Source organism: Centroberyx gerrardi, chromosome 11, assembly GCF_048128805.1.
Source record: "Centroberyx gerrardi isolate f3 chromosome 11, fCenGer3.hap1.cur.20231027, whole genome shotgun sequence".
NCBI lineage: Eukaryota > Metazoa > Chordata > Actinopteri > Beryciformes > Berycidae > Centroberyx > Centroberyx gerrardi.
Window position 1 is genome coordinate 31,743,268 of NC_136007.1, and position 22,862 is coordinate 31,766,129.

Genomic DNA, 22,862 nt, shown 5'->3' on the forward strand with positions numbered 1-22,862 from the left:
CGGTAGCGCATGGAACTCGGGCAGCCAATGAGGGCTTTTCGAGGATTCCAAGCAGCCCGTTGAACAGCCTGGACAATCCAAACAGCACCTGTATTTTCCTATGGCTGCTGAGGCCACTGGGCGTTGACGTTTCCAAAGAAAATGATTCTTCCCCTACTGCAAATGCAGGCTAATAATGCTGTTGTCCTTCCATGACTTTTCCTACAGTATTTGGACATGAAATGCCGCTGTTGATGGAGATGTGAGGAAAAAAAAAAACCCCCAAAAAAGAAAAATGGACTTGGAAAGTTAAACTCCTGTCTGTTGTCGCAATCATTTTTACAGATTTAATGTTGTATTTATTCCGTCATTTATTGAATTTGTGTTGGAGAGTAATTATATGACAGGCAGTGTGAAAAGGCGAAGCTAGGGAGCAGAGTGTCGCTCAGACACAGCGGGACGCGTCAGCGGTCAATGTGGCCGGGGAGGAGGCGACCGTCGACCTCTGGAGAAGCAGCTGCCTTCGCTCACCGCTACACTGCGGCGTCGTGACCTTCCGCAGAGCTTATCTACCTATTTCAAATGCGTACCGCACCGTGGTTGATGGTGCTTTTGTAGGGAAACTGAGTGTTTGTGCTGTTACATGGAGCTCTCTCGCATTGTTTCATTGTCTTCAGTTCTTATTAAAGACACTGGGCGGTACTGAAAAGTGGATTGGGAAAGGGCCAAATAAGGCCTTGTGTGAAATGCCGCTGCTGGAGATGTGAAAGAAAATGGATTTGGAAAGTTCAACTCCTGTCTGTGGTCACAGTTGTTTTTTTGTTTTTTTTAATGACTTAATGAATTTATTTATTATTATTAATTATTATTATATTATTATTTATCTATCATTTTACTTTCCAAATAAAATGATTCTTCCCCTATTGCAAATGCAGGCTAATGTTGTCCTTCCATTACTTTTCCTACAGTATTTGGACATGAAATGCCGCTGTTGATGGAGATGTGAGGGAAATGAAAAAACTGTACTTGGAAAGTTCAACTCCTGTCTGTGGTCACAGTCGTTTTTTTCTTTCTTTTTTGGGGGGGACTTAATGTATATATTTTTTATTTTTTGTTATTATTTATTGATCATTTTATTTTCCAAATAAAATGACTCTTGCCCTATTGCAAATGTAATGTTGTTGTCCTTCCATGACTTTTCCTACAGTATTTGGATATGAAACGCCGCTGTTGATGGAGATGTGAAAGAAAATGGACACCAAGCGGCGCCAGCCATAATGTAGCCATATCTCAGCCAACAGTGTGTCCGCAGCTGGCCCTATGCTGGACCAGAAAAGTTTCAGCACTGGCACCAGATGTCAGCCTCAAGTATACCTTAATTAAGCCATGTAATAACCACACACCCCATATTTGGCCCAGATTAAAAATGCCTCAACAACTGTGGTACAGTTATAAAAATATTTATTCATCTTATTGATCTCTGCTAACTCATTTGCAACCATTTACTGCAAACATACGGAGAACATACATATTCTAAATAACAAGCAAATATATCATCTCATCATATTCAAATATGTTTTTTTCTGTAATACCTGCAGTACTTGGCCCTATACTACCAATCTACACAGGGTGCCTGAAAATGGTTATTCGGAGTGAAGAACCATTTCTGCACTTTTAGACACCTGCATTGTGTTTTTGTTTATCGGCCCTTTTATGGCCTCATTTACAATTGCACAATATATACTATGGATGGTTTTGGTCATTTTCCACGTTTGTGTCATCACTCACCATCCAATAACTAAGAATTAGAATAAGAAATATCTTATATATAATATTAAAAGGTTGTTTGTTCTCATTCGTTCAACCAAAAACAACAACATTAAACAACTGTAAACAACACTGAAACATGGCATGGACTTTCAAAAGTCAAAAATGCATCACACAGAGCTTTTCTCATTCTCTTTTCTTCTCATTCGTTCTTTTCTTCCGCCATCCCTATCAGGGGCCAGCTGAAGCCGTCTTTTAATGCTGGACTCGATCTCTCGGTCCGTGGCACCAGAAATCAGACAATTACGTCTCACAGCCGCTAAACACACACACACACACACACACACACACACACACACACACACACACACACACACACACATAAATTAATAAAATCACTACAGTACAGTGCACAAGTGGGCCACTTTTCATAACTGGGCCTTTAAACCTAAGAAGCTCTTGATCAACAATCTTTTGAACCACTTGCATAACCCTCTACTGCACATGTCTGCAAACAATCCAATGAGGTGCTGAAGTGGATAACATGTAATAAGTGCTCCATGTAAGATATGCAGCTTTATCTAAAATGATGACATGGTCAATATTTCTGTGAATATATCAACTGTTATTCACAAGAAATGGACATAAGACTTTTCTATGAAAGGAAGGAGCGGGCTGTTAGGTCCATTCCTTCACATAGTGAACTTAGTCATAGTGAACACATAGTCAAAGTGAGAACCGTGAGGCAGGTTTGAGTGGTAGTGAAATATTTGAGTGAATATTTGAACAGTGTCATAGGGAGCCAGAGCAGAAGTGTAGGCTGAAGCCTTCCCGTGGATGACTAGCGGCTAAGTGGCTAGTGTGAAGTAACCTCCCATATAGGGAAAAGTCAATGGTTGATGGAAATAATGTCAACTTTTCCCACCCCCTGCATAGTATTCCCACCAATATGGTGATTTACTATGTACACAGCTCATTGGCTGTGGCTGTCATTTGATTATAATCACCCGTTAATTTTTTTACAGTCACCTGTTATTTTTCATGGGGTGATGGAACTGAATAATATGAATAAAGGAAGTGACCATGGTAAACTTATGAACACAGTCATGGCTGAAGCTGGAGATAATCAGGCTACGAGCAATAAATCAGCATTCCCATCCCTGTCAAATCCCTGTCCTAAAGTTTTCATCTTTGTAATAATTATCAAGATAATATCGTATATCAAGATAATTTTGGCCAAGATAATCGTACTATGAAATGTTCATATTGGCACAGGCCTAATTGTGTTAAGGGCAGTTTATAGTACAGCGATTTATGATTGTTGCCACCGGTGATGACCACATTTTATGGTCGGTCGTAATGACATGTTGTGACATTTTGAACTTTGACCCCATCGCTGGCTCACTTGTCATGACATTATGGAATGTTCTTATCCTAACGTCAGTTAATTCTCTGAGCTCAAACTAAACAGTAAACAACAGCAATGGAAGGCCAAAAAGTTAAACACAATTACAATATAATTGCTATATATGCTACAGAACAGGCGGATTACAAGGATGGAATTAAAAAGGCAAATTCCTGGGCAGCAGGACCACCACCGATGGTTTGTCACAGCTGTTTAGCCTGGATAATCATAGCTAGCTAATGCTAGTTTGCAGACAGATTGAAACAATTTCATTTGAAATGTTTGAATCAAGCATGAACATGACTGGCTAGTAATAAAAGATAAGCTTCTCTGTCTAACCCATGACAAAATATCAACCCATGACAAAATATCAGAACATACTCGCTCCCCAAATCATGTAAAACTGACAAGTGCAAAAGAACACCACTAGATGGCTATATGTGCACAAAAGCTACTCCCGTTCCTGTCTTGTCTTAGTAAAAGCCCATTCGACAACACAATAGACTGTAGACTAAAACGTACACCGAATAGACAATCTGTGCTATTTCTCTAGACCTGAATAAAGAAAATAGATTTACTTGAATGAAACTTCTTATTTAAAAAGAAAGAGGGAAAAAGAACATTGGAAAAGCTGTTACATGTTATTGTAGTAGGCTATTCTGCAGACTAGTGGCAGTCCCAGTCGTCATATTTACAAACTGTATTACTATTTTCCTTTCAAATGGTTGAATTTGTTAGTGCAAGTAAAAAAAGAAATTCCGTTTAGCGTTGCAGACTATGCAGTAGCTGTGGTTGGCGCGCGGTGGTGGCTTGTAGGCTCCGATTCGCTTTCAGAAAGGACACAATAATAAACTTCACAACTTGGGAATATCTGCATTACAGTACTTTGAACTGATCGAAGAAAAGGGTAAGAACATTATCGTTTACTGTTAGCTGTGCATCGGGGAACTGAAAGCACTTGCCAATGTGTTTTGAACACTATCCGCTGTTCATTTTTTAGACCAGACATGATCAATCATGGCTACCTCTGTGATCTTACTAGTTTACCATAAAGACTATCAGACCCCGAATAAATGAAAGCTACCTTGTTTTAGATAACAGCAGATAACAGTAGTGTAGGCCTACTCAGTGATGATTTCTATACAAGTGAGGACATCACCAGAAGACATAAAGGCTGTGAAGTTTTTAAGTGGGTAACTTGAAAGCACTCTACTGAGTTACTTTTAATAAAGACTAATTTAGTAACGACTGAACATCTGCAATGCGTTCTATAATCCTCTAGTGTTTATACTTTCTATGAGTGACAGTGTCCAAAATCAAAGTCAAGCGATGATGGAATGTTGGTGGGTCCGTGTACGTTTTGATAGTTCGTTTTTTCGTTTGAACCAAAAAACGAAAAAACGGAAATACCATGGTTTTTTCGTTTTGCCTCAGCAAACGAAAAATTATGTTTTGTCTCCAAAAATCCAAAAAACAGTTTATTTGAAAACTGTATAATAACACTAGTAAACACAAAACACCGCTAAGCCACTGCTTATGTTTGGCCGTCTTAATATGATCTTTTATGTCGGCATTTCCACCGTGCGCGACCGAAAATGTACTCTTGCAATGTGTGCAGAACGCAGCATTTTCGTTGCCGGCTACTTCACGAAGAAAAGATTAAGCCTTCTGGAGGTCTTTAGAAAAGACCAACTTTCTCTTCGGCATGACAGCTAACCGTTAGCGTACTGACAGATTCTGTCAGACAGAGCCACATGCGTCATAGTCTAGCAACAGCCTTGACAACGACACACTGATTGATTGACACACAGACAAATCAGTGTTGAATTCAGACGCGCGGTGCATTGTTTATGTTTTTTGATTGGGTTAGGTAATAATGAGCGGGACAGAACATGATAAACGTCTATGTAAGCGCTGAAAACAAGTATAATACTATTATTATTATTTTAATTGTGGTGAAAACCGGGACAATTTGGTAGTCAATGTTGAAAACCGGGACATTTTAGTGTTTTACAGATATTTGTCGGGACTCGGGACACCCATCTTGAAACCGGGACAATCTCGGACAAACCGGGACGTCTGGTCACCGTAATCTATTCACTAATGATAGCAAATATCAAATATTCAGGTGACCACTGCGTCAGCTATTATGTTTCTTGGGATTCCCTAGGTAGACAATCTTATGGATGCCCTCCAAGTATAAGGCTCAGCCCTGCTGCATCATTAATGTCAACTGCAGACTACACGATTTTAGCCCTGGTTTTCCTGTCCCAGACAAGTTTTTGAGATCGGGGTTTTTGGTCAGAGCCAAAACTCGCGCCCGTCACCGACGCTCATTAAGTATTGCAGTTCAGAGACGCGTTCCGACCCAGTCTTGGAGCCGTCCAAGATGCCCCGACATTTTCAAACATGTTTGAAATTATCGGCACAAAATCTGAACTGGTCTCGTAGTTTGAGCAGTGTATGACCCAAGCACTGAGAACAGCGATGAGCAACAGCCAATGAAAGCGCGACAGGAAACCAGGAATTCATTTGTAAAGTAAAATAAAGGATCTGTCAGTGAAAAGTCAGTGTAATATTGAAGTATCAAGTCTGATTTTACTTGGCAGTACAGTTCCCATGGTCTTAACTACTTTCATAGTAGGTATTTGTGGCACCTGTCAAATCTACTGTTAGTCTTAGATTATTAGATTATTTGTGTAAACAGAAGTCCCCATGTTTTTCTTTTGGGATTGACTAAATAGCTTCTCAATTCTATTCTGTATGTCCCAGCAAGGTTATTTAAAGCCTGTTTAATTAAGCTCAGGGTTAGCATTAAACAACAGACCCAACAAAGCAGTTTGTAACGAGAAAATATTATTATTATTATTTTTTATTTTTTTTTTAATGCCAAATGGTTTTTCCAAGAGTAGAATTGAGATTCTTACCAGTTGATTTTTGAGGTCGGGGCTATTTCTCAGCCGCTCCTCCAGGTTTTCAAGAGATTGGAGATCAGCTAATGGCAGCAGATTTCGTTAAACGCCTATCTCTTCTTCAGTTACGGATTTTAATCCCTGGACAGTTTTGAAGATGATTTTCATTTGGTCCATCATCATCTCTTGATTTGTGAGAATATTTCGCAGGAGTGCTAGGAAAAAAAGTTTTTGTGGATACATAGTTAAACAATTGATCCTATAAAAATGTGTGCAGCGAAGAACAAGACGGCAGATCACAGTCACCTATAAATACAATAAAATACTCACAAGTATTAAGAACGGTTTGTGGTCTCCTTAACAGTCGATGTGGCTCAGAAGAAACAATCTTTCTCTGGTGCAGGCCAGGGGACGCACGGCTTCTCTGGTACAGGCCAGGGGATGCACGGCTTCTCTGGTGCAGGTCAGGGGACGCACGGCTTCTCTGGTGCAGACCTGGGGACGCACGGCTTCTCTGGTGCAGACCTGGGGACGCACGGCTTCTCTGGTGCAGGTCAGGGGACGCACGGCTTCTCTGGTGCAGACCTGGGGACGCACGGCTTCTCTGGTGCAGGTCAGGGGACGCACGGCTTCTCTGGTGCAGACCTGGGGACGCACGGCTTCTCTGGTGCAGACCTGGGGACGCACGGCTTCTCTGGTGCAGGTCAGGGGACGCACGGCTTCTCTGGTGCAGACCTGGGGACGCACGGCTTCTCTGGTGCAGGTCAGGGGACGCACGGCTTCTCTGGTGCAGACCTGGGGACGCACGGCTTCTCTGGTGCAGGCCAGGAGTGTGGTGCACTCTGGAATCAGCATGATTAACATTAGTAACATTAGATTTTTTGGTTTTGGATTGCAAGGATGTCCTCCAAGTTTTTTGGGTGGAATAATTTCCTCAGGAATTAGGAATAAATAAAGATAAAGATAAAGATTTCTGGTGCATTAGGCAGTCCATCTGGTACGCAAAGAGACAGACCAAAGCAGTGCAGACATTTTACAGATTAAAATAATAATCAAAACTAATCTAAACTAATCAAACTCAAATTAACAGCAGCTGAAATTTGTTACGTTTACCGTGGCTTTGCTTTTGGCAAGACAGCTTCCTTGCCAGAATCATTCCCTTGGGGATCAGGACCAAATGGGTGAAGAATCTTTGGTGCACTAGGCAGTGTATCTGGTCTGCAGCGACATGTAGCAAACCAAATATAGTATCAACATTTTACATACTGATAGTAGAAAATCAAACTCAAATGAACAGCAATTGAAACTTCTTACATCTTCCTTGGCTTAGGTTTTGGCAAGTCTCATCTTCATCTTCACCAGGGAAGAGGATGTTATTCGGTTTAATGAAGTACTTACTGTTATTCAAATTGAAAATGTATTTAAATATAGACATGTAGAAAGAAAAGATAATAACTTACATTATTCGTTGTTTGGGTTTAATTGGAGAATCCTCCCCATCTGTCCCAAGGTCAGTGTGTTCAACAGCTTCTAGCTTTAACCTTGCCTCATTGTAATCATCTACAAAAGAATAAGTTTATTGGTTCATTCTTGTGTTATGCACATGTAATATCTCAAACACAACTGGCTAGATTTCAACAAAACTTGGGTGACTGATACATCTTGCCATAGAGATTCAGCATTTACATTTGTGTGTGTGATGATTGATGCCTATATGCACATTTAGCAAAGATATCACTCTCAACATGTAACAGAATCCACAAAATTGGACTTACTTGATGTGAATATAACTCTGACCCTGTATGGTTTCCATCCTGCTCCAGGTTGTTCTTTACTTTTTGTGGCCTTGACAACATCTACTTTGTTTGGTGGCCACATACATTCTTCTTCATTGACCCAATTTGACGGCACCACTTCCACTTCATTTGTTTTCTCAAAAACAACAATGTGATACATTGTCTATAGATAATGAAAAAAATACTATATTTTAGTTTAAGTTATCTGTAAGAACTCACAACTTGAGAACAACATGAGAAGAGACTTATCATTCACCAAATATTTTACTTAAAAAAAAAAAAACTGCATCTGATGGCAGGAGCAAAAGGTACAACAATAATCTCAACTTGAACAAGAGTTCATACACAACTGCATACTGCAAAGAATGTGCACTCGGCCCTGCCATTCAAATGGGCACTACCACCTCTTCTAAGAACCAGGATGTTCATTCTACTGAAGTGGAGTCATTAAACATACATTTTCCGTTTTGCTCATTTGATATAGCTCTCAGTAATTTTACATCACTCTTTACGATTCTTAAAACACACTGTATCAATAGATATGTAATTGCGATGTTTATAATAATTATTTAATTATTATAATTATAATGTGGATATGTACAGATATTTACAGATAGCCCACATGCCCACATCACCTGGAAATCTTTAGATTTCTCAGGTTATTTGTACATTTCCTGCTTTTTCACATTTACAATAACATATGAATACCTACTCAATCCCATTCCTGTATGTAAACCATTGCATACCAGGAGATTCAGTGACCCCTGTAGGGTGATTCATTTGAATGTAGAAGGGGCACAACAACAAATGTATCATGATATGGCAATCTGACGTACTTTTGTACACTTTCCTCTATCTGAAAGTACTTCACATTCGTGGACAGGTTAGAAACTATGTATATTCCTAACTCTCTGGAGTCAAATAGATATACAAAGAATGGTTCATGGCATCTGTATTCTTTGCCTGCAATGTATTCTATTCCTCCATCAATAACAATGTTTTCAACCAAAACAACCTTATTCCTAATTCTGATGCAGGAATCTCTCCTTGACCTTTTGACAATTACACCATCCATGGACAACACTTTAAATTGGTGTATTTCTCCCCTGGTGGACTGTGGCACCGGCCCATCTGTATGTTCCAACCTATATGCTTTAGCTGTTTGTGAACAAAGGTCATGACTAGAGTTGGCATCATCCATTTCAGACAACCTGCGGATCACTTGAGTCAAGGCATTGCGTGGCCCCCTAACCATTTTTTTAAGCTGTCCTAAGAAATGTTCAAATGGAAAAGCTGAAATGAGATCCAAATTGCCATGGATTTTGACATCCTGACTAAGATGCACAAGACCATGTATATTGCAAACTAAAAATTCTTGCCCATAAAGACGGCCAAAGTGTTCAACAAATGAAACCAGTAAAGAGTTTGCAAGGTTGTTCATCCTCAAGCAATAGTCCGAGCTCACTAAAATTTACACACCAACTGACAAAAGCATAAAATTGTCACAGATTTGAGACTTCAACACATCCTTCAGTACAACAGGACCAGTATACAACAAAAATTGACGTAGTTCTGTTGCCTTCTGGTCTTCTGGCAAACTCTGTTGGAATGTAATCCTTCAAAGCAAGTAGTCTCTCTGAAACCAAAGAAGCTTGACTAGATGACATACGACAACACGGTGCCAGGAGGACCCATCCACAAATCAAGTAGACGCCTCATTACCCCTAAGCACACCAAGTGCATGTAATCATGAGGGAAGGTAGCAACCATGTCAATACCAATGTCGGACAAAGGTGAGTGTTTGTGGTGGTGTTCCTCATCTATGGCTTGTCTAAAGCATTCGTCAGTTCTGCGCCTTGCACTGACCTCAGGGAATGTCATCCGACTACCTATTCGAACACCAGTTTGGTGGCACTTGTCGCATCCATGGTATGCAGTATGTGATTTAACACCTCTGATAAAGGCTCGGGCTGGGGTGTCACACACAACAGAGCTCACATTCAAAATGAAAGTCTTTCCCTTAAAAACAAACCCACTGCTCAGTGTTTTTAATTCATTCACCAGATGTTGCAAATATTCTGACAAAGAATTAGGTTTAGAAGTACCACAAAAAAGACCAATTATCGCTGGTTTCTTACTGTACCCCTGCAACATACCAAGTATTTGTCAAAACTGAGTACCCATGCTCTTAAAAAGTGGCAGACCGTCAAAATTCAGCTGTAGTCTAAAGGCATGTCTATCTGGGAGAACAGACCACACATTATCCAGAATCCTATTAAATGCATTCAGTATTCCAAAATAGTGAAATATTCCACCCGCTAAAGCCTCAATTTTGTATGTTGTTTTTGTTCTGAGTAATGTTTGTCCATCTTTGGGCAGAAAGGGATGGTGAAGTTTCAGGATGCAGAGCAGGGCTGATAGAGCCATCAGGGAAATGCCAAACTCAATGGCCCAGTCTGCCAGAGAACCCCTTAAATCACTACTCTCACTGCATGCATCAGTATGATCCATATCATCAGACTCATCAAACCTATGTTCTGCATCCATATTTAGACCATGCTCACTCTCTCCATCACTATCAGCTTGCATCTCTTCACACCCGCCTGAAGCTACAATATTTAAGCCTTCCTCCACATTTCCATCATATTCTGCACTTTCTTGCTCGTTTTCTACTGATTCTATTAGTTCTTGAACTTTTTTCACTGCTCGTCTTCTCACATTGCTCCGCTCATTGTAAGCCCAATTCCCCTCCATATTACCTTAAATACAGTTCTACTTAATCCAGAAACAGTGTCAAGCCCAAATACAGCCCTGCAAGGAAGGAAAATTTAAGATTAATGTAAAAAATGTAAATGTGTCATAGTAGCAACACAATAACAATACATACAAATATTGTGACAAATATTTATTCTGTTTACCTACAGTCGCCAATATTTACTGGCCCACTACAGATAGGTTAATGTTAGGTTTAAAATAAATTACATTAGATTAATATATCTGTACTATTTTCAATGATTTGCCAACATGATCAGTGATAGTACTGTACCTTAAGTTTGCTTTCAGCTAAGCCCTGCACAGCCCTGCAATAAGTAAAATAAATATGAATGACCAACTCATTCATACTCAATAAACTAGTTCACAATCATAATCATTTTCATCAGTAGCGGCCATGTTTCAGACATTCATATAAAAACAATTGGGAGAAGCCACACAAAAGTGAGATTTTATACTTTATTGCAAAAATTTCCACACAATGGCCCTCATTTACGAAACGAACGTACGACAGAAAACTGGGCATACGGTCATTTCCACGCAAGAATTTATAAATTTGGACGTGAGCGGAGGCTACGATCAAATCTCACGTCAAGTCTCAACTCGTGTACGCAAGTTTTCGAGTCAGCATGGACTTGCGGTGCAGCATAGTAAATCTGGCTGAGTCGGAGAATTGTTATTAGACCATATATTCTGACTGGCCTCTAAGCATATGCAGCCACATCACTTAAAAATATGTAGCCTATGGCAAAATATTCTATTTTGTAAAGGCCTACATCGACTATGTGTCATATAGCCTATCCCTAAATAGGTATTTTCAAATTGTTTGCTATTATATTACTATTATATATATAGGCTATACATATCACGGATGTATAAATGAAATATGCAAACCTCAGCTGGAGTTCGATTGTCGACAGCAACGCTGTTGACCGCAGCAGTGATTTCTTTCCATACTGCATTTTTCCGACTTCCTTTGATGCCACTTTTCAGGCTGCCAAATAGAACTAATTGGTTCAGTTGGACTTGCGACGTTAGAGTTTCTATTTCGAGGTCGGGGAAGTTTCTCTTCTTGGACGTTTTACGCATCTCCATGTCGTAAACTCTAGGGGCGAGGCCTCTAAACCGAGAATATCTAGGGGCGTGATATTTAAATGACGATTGTTTTCAGCCGCCACATTTATCAACGCCCGATCATTCTTATGCTGTGATTGGCGAGATACGAACGTTTCATGAATCACACGTGAACCCTGTCGTAAGATGATTTCTGCGCTCGGATCTGCACTGGTTTCTACGTTAGATTGATAAATGAGGGCCAATATGTTTTACTCGTGTAACAGACAAGGGTTCAAGGGTTTCAGAAGCTTATCAGATTGGCAAATTTCGGTCTGGAAAACCTTGCCTACATGAAGTTCCGGAGAGATTTTATCCACATGGTTTTAATAGAATAGAAAACATCTAGCTTCAGCAACTTGCCCTATAGGCTACAGAAGCTAGGCTAACTGTAAAATGGCCGCCGAAAAAGGAAAGAAAGAAAGAAAACTGGTAAAAAGGTATCTACAAATCTGGAATTGCGTTGCATGTAGGATTCAGTATAATGAGGATAATTATACTCTGGATTACTTTAAACTACCTGAGGAATGCCATCTAGCCTCTGTATTTTATAGAACATCCAACCAACTGCTTAGTAATGATTGTAAGAACCTAAAAACATTATGGGAAAAAGATTTGGGGTGTATTTGGACAAAGGAGGAATGGTTAGAAATATTGTCTAACAATGGGAAACATGTAAGAGGCGAAAGGGAAATTCAACCAAGTTTTGGAATGTTTGAGTAATTGGCTCGGAAGAATATACCAATATCGCCACGGTTATGTTTATTAGCGGATAGAACGCAAATACAAAATACATTTTCTATAATTATGGTAGGCACCACTACTGCCGCCAGAATAATACTTAGATATTGGAAAACACCAAAAATGCCAAAGTTAAGAAAATGCCAATACAGTGACAAAAACAGCCTCATATCAGTCAATGCATTTCCTTCCTATTAATTTATTCACTTGTTTAGTTGCTCTCTATTGTTTTTTGAGATGTATGCCATTTGGAATTTTCATTTGTAATGTAAGCCACAAAGGAATGTATAACTGCACTGTCCTGTACCGTACAAGTTGAAACAATCAAAATTTGAATTACAAAAAAATAAATAAATATATATATATATACACCATATTCAAAACTACGGAACCCCTTCTGGGGTCACATGGTAGAAAAAAAAACTTGATGTGTAAATCCGTGCGAACGGATTTGTACACTGTGCGAACGGAAACGGTTTACAAAGCCGTTCGCACAGTTACACATCAAGTTTTTTTTTCTACCATGTGACCCCAGAGGGGCTCCGTCGTACATACAAACCTTCTCTCAAAGAGCTTTTTTCTTTTTTTGTCCAAAGTTTTTATTGTGGCTTAGTTAATTCTAAGTGAAAATTCATCTAGATAAATACATTTAATTATACAAAATATATCAACTGAAACTGAAACTTGGGATTTGTGTGAAATGTGATTGTTTGAAATCCATATTCCAGACACATCATTGTAGTAATAGCTTCTCAGTCTATTACACAGTCTATGTACCTGTATGTTAGGTGCTCCACAAGGGGGCACTGCAGTTCATGTATGCAGGGGTGCTTGGGAGGTGAAGAATAAATCGGGGCTCATTCTAGCTTTGAGCATTCAACATGACATGACGTGTTACGTGGTTTTGTCCAACACAACAATCATAACCTAACTGTGCTGCAGTCCTCCTGCAGACTGCACCCTGAGTGTCTAGATAATGTCTGACAGACATGAAGTTAGTGACAACAGACTATACGGTGCATAACTATTAGGGGTGGGGGAAAAAATCGATTCACTTAAGTATCGCGATTTTTTTTATTACGATTTTTAAATCGATTTTTTTATTCCTGAATCGATATAATTCAAATTCAATTGCTTCATTTTAGTCTATGCTTATTAGACGAGGTGGAAAGAAGTTACCGCTTTTATCCAGCAGATGGCGAAATTTATGTTGAGGTAGTTGGTCTATACTTTGATGGTCAGCAGCCCAGAACCGGGGAGCAGTGCATATTTAAGACACAGACATCCAAGGCCCACGAAGAGTTAACCATAAAGCACACACCCCCTCCCCTCGACTTGCCTGAGTCCTTCCTTCTGTCTTGCCGATAGACGGAGAAACCCTCCGGCGTGACAGCACAGTCGGACAGGCTGGGCTCCAGCCACGTCTCGGTGAACGCCAGAACGCAGCAGCTCCTAATGTCCCGTTGGTGTTTAATCCGTGCGTGCAGCTCGTCTCTTTGTTGTCCAAGGACTGAACGTTAGCTAGCAGAATGCTGGGCAGAGGGGGTTTGTTGTTTCTCTGTTGGGTTCTGCACAGAGCCCCGGCGCGCTTCCCTCTCTTTGTTTTCCTCCGTCGGCGCGCAGGTAAACATCCGCGATGTCAAAAGTCGGCTTTAAGTCCGAACTGGCTGACAATCGTAACTCCAAAAGTGTTTGCCGATCATACTGAATGAGTGAAAGTACCGTATGTGCAAAAAGAACCAGTAATACAAACTAAATACACACAAGTTTGCTGAGTTGACACGGAGCTCTCAGGTGCATTCCATTTGGCCAAAATGCGTCCCCTCCTCTGTCCTCGCGGCCTCGTCTCTTCGCTGACTCGGCATCCAAAAATGAGCCGCCATCATGAAGGACGTTCCAATTGGTCAAAAAACGCATGAAGGATCCTTCATGTCTCCTCGTCAGTGCGGCTATCGCACGGCGCACCGGAAGTCTTTTGAGCACTAGCTTGATGAGCAGGAACAGCTAAATGTAGCAGTTTACTTCAAAAAGTATATATATTTTTTATTCATTCTATTGTACATTTTATGTACCACTTTTATATGCAGTATAGCAGTGATGCTGCTGAAATAAATCTCAGAAAGACTGACTGACATGTGATGTGCATTGTTTTTGGAAATATGACTCATGATATATCATGAGTCATATTTCCAAAAACAATGCACATCACATGTCATTTAGTCACATAAATTTTATGATTTGACTATATTTTACTCACATTGAAATTGAATGAGCAGTGCATGGGACATAGCAAAATAGCATGCATCCTCTTATACAAAACTGAAAAAAAATCTAGAAAATGTATCTAAAGGGCCAAGTAATGCTTTTTTATGAATATAAAGACTTAGCCCAATATAACAAACCCTTTCATAGTAATTTTTATGTTAAGTTAACATGGCAAATGAATTATTTATGTACAGGACACCAAAAGGCACCCTACAGCGATATTGTCCCATATACAGTCTCTAGAAGTGTATGATTCAACTTTTTCCCATGGTCTAGTGTTAAAAAAGCAAACGAAAATCGCAATAAATTGTAATATCGAATCGCAATACTTGTAGAATCGCAATACTTAAGAATCGCAATACATATCGAATCGGCACCCAAGTATCGTGATAGTATCGAATCGGGAGATAAGCATATCGTCCCAGCCCTAATAACTATGCAGAAACATATCTCATAAATGAAATTTAAAGAAGACTTAAATAGGTAGAATATGTCGCAAGCTCTGTAAGCCTGTGTGTGTGTGTGTGTGTGTGTGTGTGTGTGTGTGTGAAAAGAAAACTACAAGGACAGGGGATAATATATAGTAAACACACAATAATTTAAGTACAAAAAATTACATCACTAGAACAGTACAAAGTCAAGGGGAAAATAGGGGTAAGCAAACACAAGTAATACAACACATAATATACAACATATACAAGTAAGCCAGCCTAACGGCACATTAGAGTGACATAATCATCAGCGACCCTTCTCTCAAAGATCTTAATTCATAGTCTTCTTACAGGTCAGTGGTTGGCTGAGCTACAGATTAATGGTTGATATGATCTCTTGAACAGGTTCATCTAATTTTTCAATTAACAGTATTCAGAGTAGTGACTACCTGTTAGCACTGTGCAGTGTTCTATAAATATGATATAATACAGGAAGAGACAAATGATCATAATGTTGTATGACTGCCACAAGATGGACTTCTGCCTTGTGCAGTCAGGAACAAGTTACTATTTTTCTAGTATTTCTATTTTTCTGTGCTGACTAAGAATAGAAACAAATGGCTGGATGTTTGCATAGTTTAAAATCTATAGTACAACTACTTTTTTTTTTTTTTTTCTTTAATGAAATGACTTTTTTGACCTTGACCGATAGAGGGCAGTAATATGCCTTGAAGCATCTAAACTGCCGAAATCTCTAAAAGAAGAAGAAGAAGAAGGAAAAAGCAGAAGAAGAAGAAGCAGAAGAAGCTTGACAGCTGTAGCTGCTGGTGTTTTGGTCCTTTAGCCTAGCGTAAGACACATCTGCTAATGCAGCCGAGACCACGCCTGGTGTGTGTATTTGGATAGATAATGTAGGTTGCGCTGTTTTCCAGTCGTTTGTTCATAAGGTCTAACTGACGAAGCGAAGTCTTTGGGAAGGTAACTGAAGTGTCCTGCTAACACCAGAATGCTAGCTAGCTTTAATTTCGACAAACACATCTAACGCTACAACGGTTTGGTTGCCTCCATATAGCCCGCTCATGTAACTTGATTGATGCTAATAGAAAGAGTAGCTCTTGCTTGTCATGAGTGGCTCCAGGCTAACTTGGCTGTCAGTATGTCTGCTGATGCTGGGCCCTGTATGTTATCATGTCGCTAGGCACTGACTATATCATGCTTGACTACACAAATTGTGGCAAGAAAATGTTCTGTATATTTGTAGCTTATGTGTTATGTTAGTCGCTATCCACATACACTGCAGATGTTACAGGTTACATCATATTGTGTGTGGATCAGGGCTGTACAATATGAACAAAAATTAGGCTGTTGTCTGCTTTAACTAAATTTTGTAAATAAAACGTGGGTAAATTTGTTGGGTTTATCCTCCACTACATCCCTGCAGTGGATGGATATTAGATTCAAATGCATTGTGTAGTTTCAGAAATGACTTGGGCAATTAATATTTGCAACTGCAGTAAGCTGATGCTTCTTCCATTATGTTTAATAAGGATGTTTTTAAGGAGCTTTATGAATTCACTTCTAAAGATGTGATTTATTACATGCCCTTGATAGTATGCAAAGTTCCCACTGGTCATGGAATATCTGAAATATAGTGGAAGTTTGAGAGGTGTATTCAGACAGGGAAAGTCAGGGAATTTGATAAATTCTCTGGGAACTTCAGGGAATATCAGATAATTTTACAAATAGGTCATGTTCCAGGAATATAGCAGAATGCCTAGCCAGAGTGGAAAAGACTAAAAACAACGTTAACAAACCAGAGGATGAACGTTTTAGGTCAGGGAAGTGCCCTGACTTAGTTGTGGAAGATCATGCAATTTTACATCAGGGCCACAGTGAGAACCCTGGGTATGGTTAAGCTTAACGCACAATTTTCCTTCTCTTTTCAGTCCACTAGTGAAGACTTCTTTTGATTTTTCCCCGATATCAAGGAAGCCAAACTGGCTGAAATGGATGAACAAAGTGTTGAGGTATGTAGACCATGCATCTGATAATGCCTTTATCATCTATCTTCCTACTTCATAGAGCTCTGTAGGTGGTGTAGAGACTTTGCAGTTGAGTCACAAATTTCCTGTCAACAACGGATACTGCCATCATGGAAGTCCATTGAAGAATTGGGTGTATATCTATATCTTAATAACCAGGCTAGAAAAAGAGAGGTCAGAGGTCAGGTACTGGCTTGGGCAGCAAAATAGCAGCCTCTTATGCCAACCTATACATGGGTATGTTTGAAAAAGATAATATCAACCCTCAACTGTCAGCCCTTTTCTGTCTAAAACCAGACTGTATAAAAGGTATATTGATGATATTTTTTATGATTGTAGATTCTACTGTTGATGAACTTAAACAGTTACACCAGTATCTGTACTCGTGTAATGATCATCTGACATTCACTATAGAATATGATACTACACAGGTCAACTTTTTTCATGTGGTTCATAAAATAGACAGCCAGCTCAACACTGACTTCTACTGTAAGTCCACTCACTGCAACAGCATCCTATGGGGGGGACAGTTTTCACCCACTACCATTGGCTAAGAGCCTACCCATCAGCCAGTTCCATCAACTCTTTGAATAGAGGTTATAAACAGGTGGGGGTTGAATCAGCCAAAAGTCACTATGATGAGGGTTTGCAAGCACAGTATTTATGGCTTAAAGTACGGAAAAGCCCATAAGACAGCCATTTGTTTTGCACCAAATATTCCTCCTTGGGTTCAGAATTCAGAAGGATCATTAACTGGCACTAGTATATTGTAGAACCTGATCCTAAACTTAAGCAAATCTTTAAATCACCTCCTAAACTCATCTTCAAGTGACCCCCTAACTAGGGCTGTCACAATAACCGCAATATTGCAATACCGCGCTATAGACAAGCCAACCGCGGTGGATGGCAAGCAACCGCCACTACCGCGCTATGTTCACGTTTTTTTCTTTTTTTCATGAGGCTAGGCACTTCTTGTTTTACACTTCAATGCGTGTGTACTAAATATTAAATAAATTCATAATGAAAACAATAAGAGTGTATTGTTTCCCACCAACAGCGTTTACATGGAGCCTTTTAATCAGAATAGCAGCCCAAGCAGAATAAAAATGCCTCATATAAACGCCTCAATCAGAATAAACTGGCCGATCCGAATGAAATTTCATTCCGTTTGAGAGGGGTGGTTTAACCCTTTCATAATCCGCTCGATGGATAAAATTTCATCATGTAAACACTCATTCCGATCACTTTCCTTATCTCGCCTCTTTCTGCACAAGCTCGCGCATTTAACGTAAGTAACGTCAATTACGTTGCCCTTTTTTTCCGGGAGGATTGGAATGGATGTGCTTGTTATTAACCCCGGGGCGCTCGGGCTTGGTGTGGGCGGTGCAGCCCGTTTTTATATCAAGCCCTGACTCCGCCTCTCCGGGCCAGTTTCGGTTTACAGCGGTGAAATTACAAATGGACCCAATCATTGCGGGGGCAAAACAAAACGTCTTTTTCTGACACTTATGGAGTCGTATGTTTTGATAAAACTGTTGCTTCATCAGAAAGAACAGCAGTAAAGAAATAACCGACGCACGTCCATCTTTTAAAAACATAAGCCCATGTTAGAGTGCTGGATTCAGTGTTTTGCGCATGTCAGAAACTTTTATTCTGATTACATACTGTGGAGCATGTAAACGCACATCTTAATGCGATCGTTATATTTAGCGCTCATGTAAACACTTGCGTAGCAATCTTCCTTCGGAATGATTTCATTCAGAATGAAAAAAAATGTCTCATGTAACCGCAGTCCAACTTGGCGACTTTGTCACTAGATTTAGCGACTTTTCAGAACCCCCTGGCGACTTTATTTCTGAAAAGCGACTAGCGACAAATCTGGCGACTTTTTCTGACCATGGGGAACAATGGTAAAGTGTTGAATCCCAAAGCATTTGCCAATAAACTGCGTAGCCCCCCTTCCTCCGCTGCGAGCGGAGACTGTAAGTTATATAATTATGCAAATTTGCATGTGACGTCATCCGGCGACTTCTTATTGCATATACCGCATACCGCGCTGTTGAGCCACCCTAAATCACCGCAGGGGAAATTCCTTCACCTTGACAGCCCTACCCCTAACCTGTGTGATCTGCTAGTCACTTCTGACATGTGCCCTCCTACCCAACCTCCTCCTATGCCCATTCTCCCTCCTAACAATTACAAATGTGTGAACTACACCCAATACATCTACAGCCATAGATGTAGGTTATTTTGCTATCCACACACTGGTCGAGAGATCAAAATCCGTGGTGTGATTACTTGTTGCACCACACGTGTAATTTACCTCATCAGATGTTCGTTTGGCTTGGCATATGTGGGCAAAACATCCTGTGCTTTACACACACATAAATGAACACAGGAGTAGCATTAGAAGGGGTGATGAGAGAAATCCTGTTGCTGCATTCTTTAAACAGGCCAGGGCACAGTGTCAGTATCTCATTGGTATTGAGAGAGTAGATATTCTGCCCTGAAATCATGAGAACAAACTCCTACAGAGGGAATCATATGGATATAATCTCTCAATATAATGTCACCTCATGGACTAAATGAAGAACAGAACATTAGACATTTTCTATGATTATTCATTGTGGATTGAATTACCCCTCTGCCTCCCCTTAGCCCGGGATGAAGTATCAGTTTATTGTTTATTTGTGTTATCTCTGTGATAACTCTTCAGTATTTTAACACTTAAGGGGGTCGCACACCGGACGTGTCTGGCGGACGACATACAGCGTCCAAAATTTTGAAACCAGTGTTTACAATGAAAGTGCACACACCACCACCGCACGCCGGCGCCCAGCCACGACTTCCAGCGCTGCTCAGAGTCTTGGAGCGCCACTCACCACCACTCATGTTTTCCACTATTGCTACTAAACCCAGAACAAGACCCACAAATCAATATTAGATATGCGGCTTGAAATGTATCATCTAATATATCTAATAACCATCTAATATTTTAAAAACAATAACTTGTTTTTATTTTGTCAGCTGACATTTTTTTCCATTTAAAAAAAACATCGCCTAGTAAATCAAATAAATGTAGGCTATCCAGTACATCCATTCATTCACTCTATGAATGGCCCTCAAAAAAAAACAAAAATGAAAGATGGATGATGAACAGTTAATCAATGAAGTAGGCCTAGGTAAATATCCGGAATTATACACCATCAATCATAGATAATTTAAGGATAACCAAAGAAAGTCGGCAGCTTAGAGGAAGATTGCGGGAGTAACGGGATGTGCCGGTAAATTGTAACGTTATAACGTTAAAATATTATACATATTAACGTCTACTGGCGCTCTGTGTGATGCTTCCTATGTGGTATACCTGCGCCTTGTCCTATCTGCTACACGGCGCGACGCGGCGCTTCTCGTCCTGTGTGCGACCCCCTTTACAGTCTCACTGTCTCAGTCTCGGTATCATATTGCTAGTCTTATTTCAGCTGACAAGGATCCACCCTAGGATCTACTTTGTGTGGAATAGTAGGTGGAGATAATTGGGTGTCCTCTGGCCCTACAGTTGTCTATATTCCCCTTGTTTCCCCTCACTTTTCTGTATGCCTGACGAAGGCCAGCAGAGGTCGAAATGTTGCTACAAACAAACACTAACGGGGCATAATTCCAGTGTGCGGGTATTTTGTTGTCTTTCTCTTTTTAGAAAAAGCGAGATACTTGGAAAAACATTGTTGTGTTGTAGCTTTAGATCCATTCAGTAACATTATAAGTGAAAGTGAACAGGTCCAGAATGAAACTACTAACAAACAATTTCATGTACTCCCTTCGTCACCCATCTGCCCCCCCAAACCCGCACTGGATGCACTAAACTCTGACACACTACAGTCCCAACCTCAGCAGCAATTATCTGTAGACGACCAGTCACATTCACCACAGCCCCAATCTCCATCACAGTCTCAGTTTGGAGCTCTCTATTCCTCCAGGTTACCCTCACCCTCTTATTTACAGGCCGCCAAAATACTCTGCTAATTTGAAGTATTTGCTGACTTAATGTCAATTATATCCACTAACTTTGACTGTTTAGTCATAACTGGCGATTTTAATATTCATATCGATAATTCCAACGGCAAAAGTGCTAAAGATCTTTTTGCCATATTGGACACCTTTGGACTGTCTCGGTATGTGAAATGGCTGACCCACAGTCGGCCAGCTTGCTATTACTCCTGTCTATTACCCCTAACATCCATATTAGATCAGAAACCATTAAATAATACTGATACAACATTTTGCCTCTAGGACCCATAATGTCCTATTTTTGGCTGCTATTTTGGATTATTTGAAAAATGTTTAAAACTCTTCTTCTCATGAACCACAGGTCAGAATGACCCAAAATTTGGCAAGCACATTAACTGAGTAAGCCTTAGTTTGTGAAAAACGAAGGGAACTTTGCACTAAAAGTTGAAATGACCGTAAAATCATAACATAGTAATAAGTCCACTTGAAATTCTACAAAATGGTCTGAAAAATAATTTTAAATAGATCTACCAAGCTAAATGATGATATATTGAGATTTGAAAAAAATATTGTGATTTTGTATGTCAACCCTAACATTGCGATATGTGCAGTGAATGTTTAAATCTACAGTATATCAGTTGACATTTTCAGTTTCTCCTTGTGTCATCCTTTGTACTGTATGTAATACCTTGCATTTCCCTTTTGCTCAGTGCATTGTGAACAACTCCAAATGCTTCTCAATCAACTATAACTAACCACATACTCTATACAACTGTTGTTGCCAGGTTTTGTTTCTATATTTTGGTAGTTGAATTGGTCTTAAATCCAATTCCAGGTAGCATTTTTAACAGTCTTAAAATAGGCTAAGCTTTGTGAAACCTGCAGACATCCTGATTTTCTGTTGTGTTGTCTCTTAAAATGGAATCATTCTCATTTTTCTCTGTCCCTCTCAAGAGTATCGCAGAGGTGTTTCGCTGCTTCATCTGCATGGAGAAGCTGAGGGATGCTCGCCTCTGCCCACACTGCTCCAAACTCTGCTGTTTCAGTTGCATACGAGTAAGCCCATTTAACACATCTATACTGTGGTATGGGACACTGTCTCTACTTGGTGACTAGAAAATATGATCTTTACATTACCACTCTGAAAATTCTGGTGTTAGTCACAAAATGTGTGATTTAAACATATGCTCTGATTTTTTAGAGTTAGTCCAGGCGAAATAGGCCAGAAATAGCCTATGTTGTTTAGGGTTATGTAAAAGCACCAAAATTGGTCTAGCTACAGTTTGATGCCCTGACCATTTTCAGAATTGGAGCCTTTGCAAAATGGTACTAATCGGTCAGTATATAAAGCATGCAGACAGGTGGACAGGTTCAGTGACTGTTCCACTTAATGTTGGAATGGAGAAGATGCTGATTTGAACACATCTATGTAGCTGCAGTCCTGCTTGATGAGAGAGGTCAGAGGATTATGGCAGGACTACTTCCATGTAACAACAAATACCATCTTAGTATAACCGTGGCGTGCAGAAGGGCATCTCAGAACCACAACTAGTCCAACCTTCCACTCCTGTCAGCTAACACCAAGAAGATGAAGCTACAGTGGTTTGATGATCAGCAAAACCGAACCACTG

General features: G+C 40.0%; 2 protein-coding genes across 3 annotated transcripts in view; one reads left to right on the top strand and one right to left on the bottom strand.

Annotated features, from left to right (window-relative positions):
• Window positions 1–1,423: 1,423 nt before the first annotated feature.
• On the bottom strand, window positions 1,424–10,942 carry LOC144541793 (uncharacterized). Of its 2 annotated transcripts, XM_078286796.1 has the most exons (8): window positions 10,906–10,942; window positions 10,619–10,670; window positions 7,839–8,022; window positions 7,524–7,623; window positions 7,177–7,281; window positions 6,394–6,905; window positions 6,079–6,278; window positions 1,424–2,065 (listed from the first exon to the last, which is right to left on the bottom strand). In XM_078286796.1, exons 5-6 carry the CDS (start codon window positions 7,217–7,219, stop codon window positions 6,421–6,423), a joined length of 528 nt encoding a protein of 175 aa, XP_078142922.1. In that variant the 5' UTR covers window positions 7,220–7,281; window positions 7,524–7,623; window positions 7,839–8,022; window positions 10,619–10,670; window positions 10,906–10,942; the 3' UTR covers window positions 1,424–2,065; window positions 6,079–6,278; window positions 6,394–6,420. The 2 variants fall into 2 exon arrangements, with proteins under 2 accessions (XP_078142922.1, XP_078142921.1); XM_078286795.1 differs by lacking the exons at window positions 10,619–10,670; window positions 10,906–10,942 and having other exon boundaries at window positions 7,839–8,054.
• Window positions 10,943–16,033: 5,091 nt separating this feature from the next.
• trim37 (tripartite motif containing 37) overlaps window positions 16,034–22,862 on the top strand; it is a 93,672-nt gene continuing 86,843 nt past the window's right edge. The window contains exons 1-3 of the mRNA XM_071909984.1: window positions 16,034–16,159; window positions 17,128–17,208; window positions 22,186–22,287. Of these exons, the coding sequence (XP_071766085.1) occupies window positions 17,188–17,208; window positions 22,186–22,287 (123 nt within the window). The 5' untranslated portion in view covers window positions 16,034–16,159; window positions 17,128–17,187. The remainder of the gene's footprint in view (window positions 16,160–17,127; window positions 17,209–22,185; window positions 22,288–22,862) is intronic.

Excerpts from the sequence above, each read along its gene's own strand:
- LOC144541793 (XM_078286795.1), bottom strand. The coding sequence starts at position 8,019 with ATGTATCACATTGTTGTTTTTGAGAAAACAAATGAAGTGGAAGTGGTG. Across the intron at positions 6,906-7,176 it reads TTGCCAAAAGCAAAGCCACG|AGTGCACCACACTCCTGGCC; the intron begins GTAAACGTAACA and ends TGCTGATTCCAG. Across the intron at positions 6,279-6,393 it reads ACAAACCGTTCTTAATACTT|CACTCCTGCGAAATATTCTC; the intron begins GTGAGTATTTTA and ends TTTTTTTCCTAG.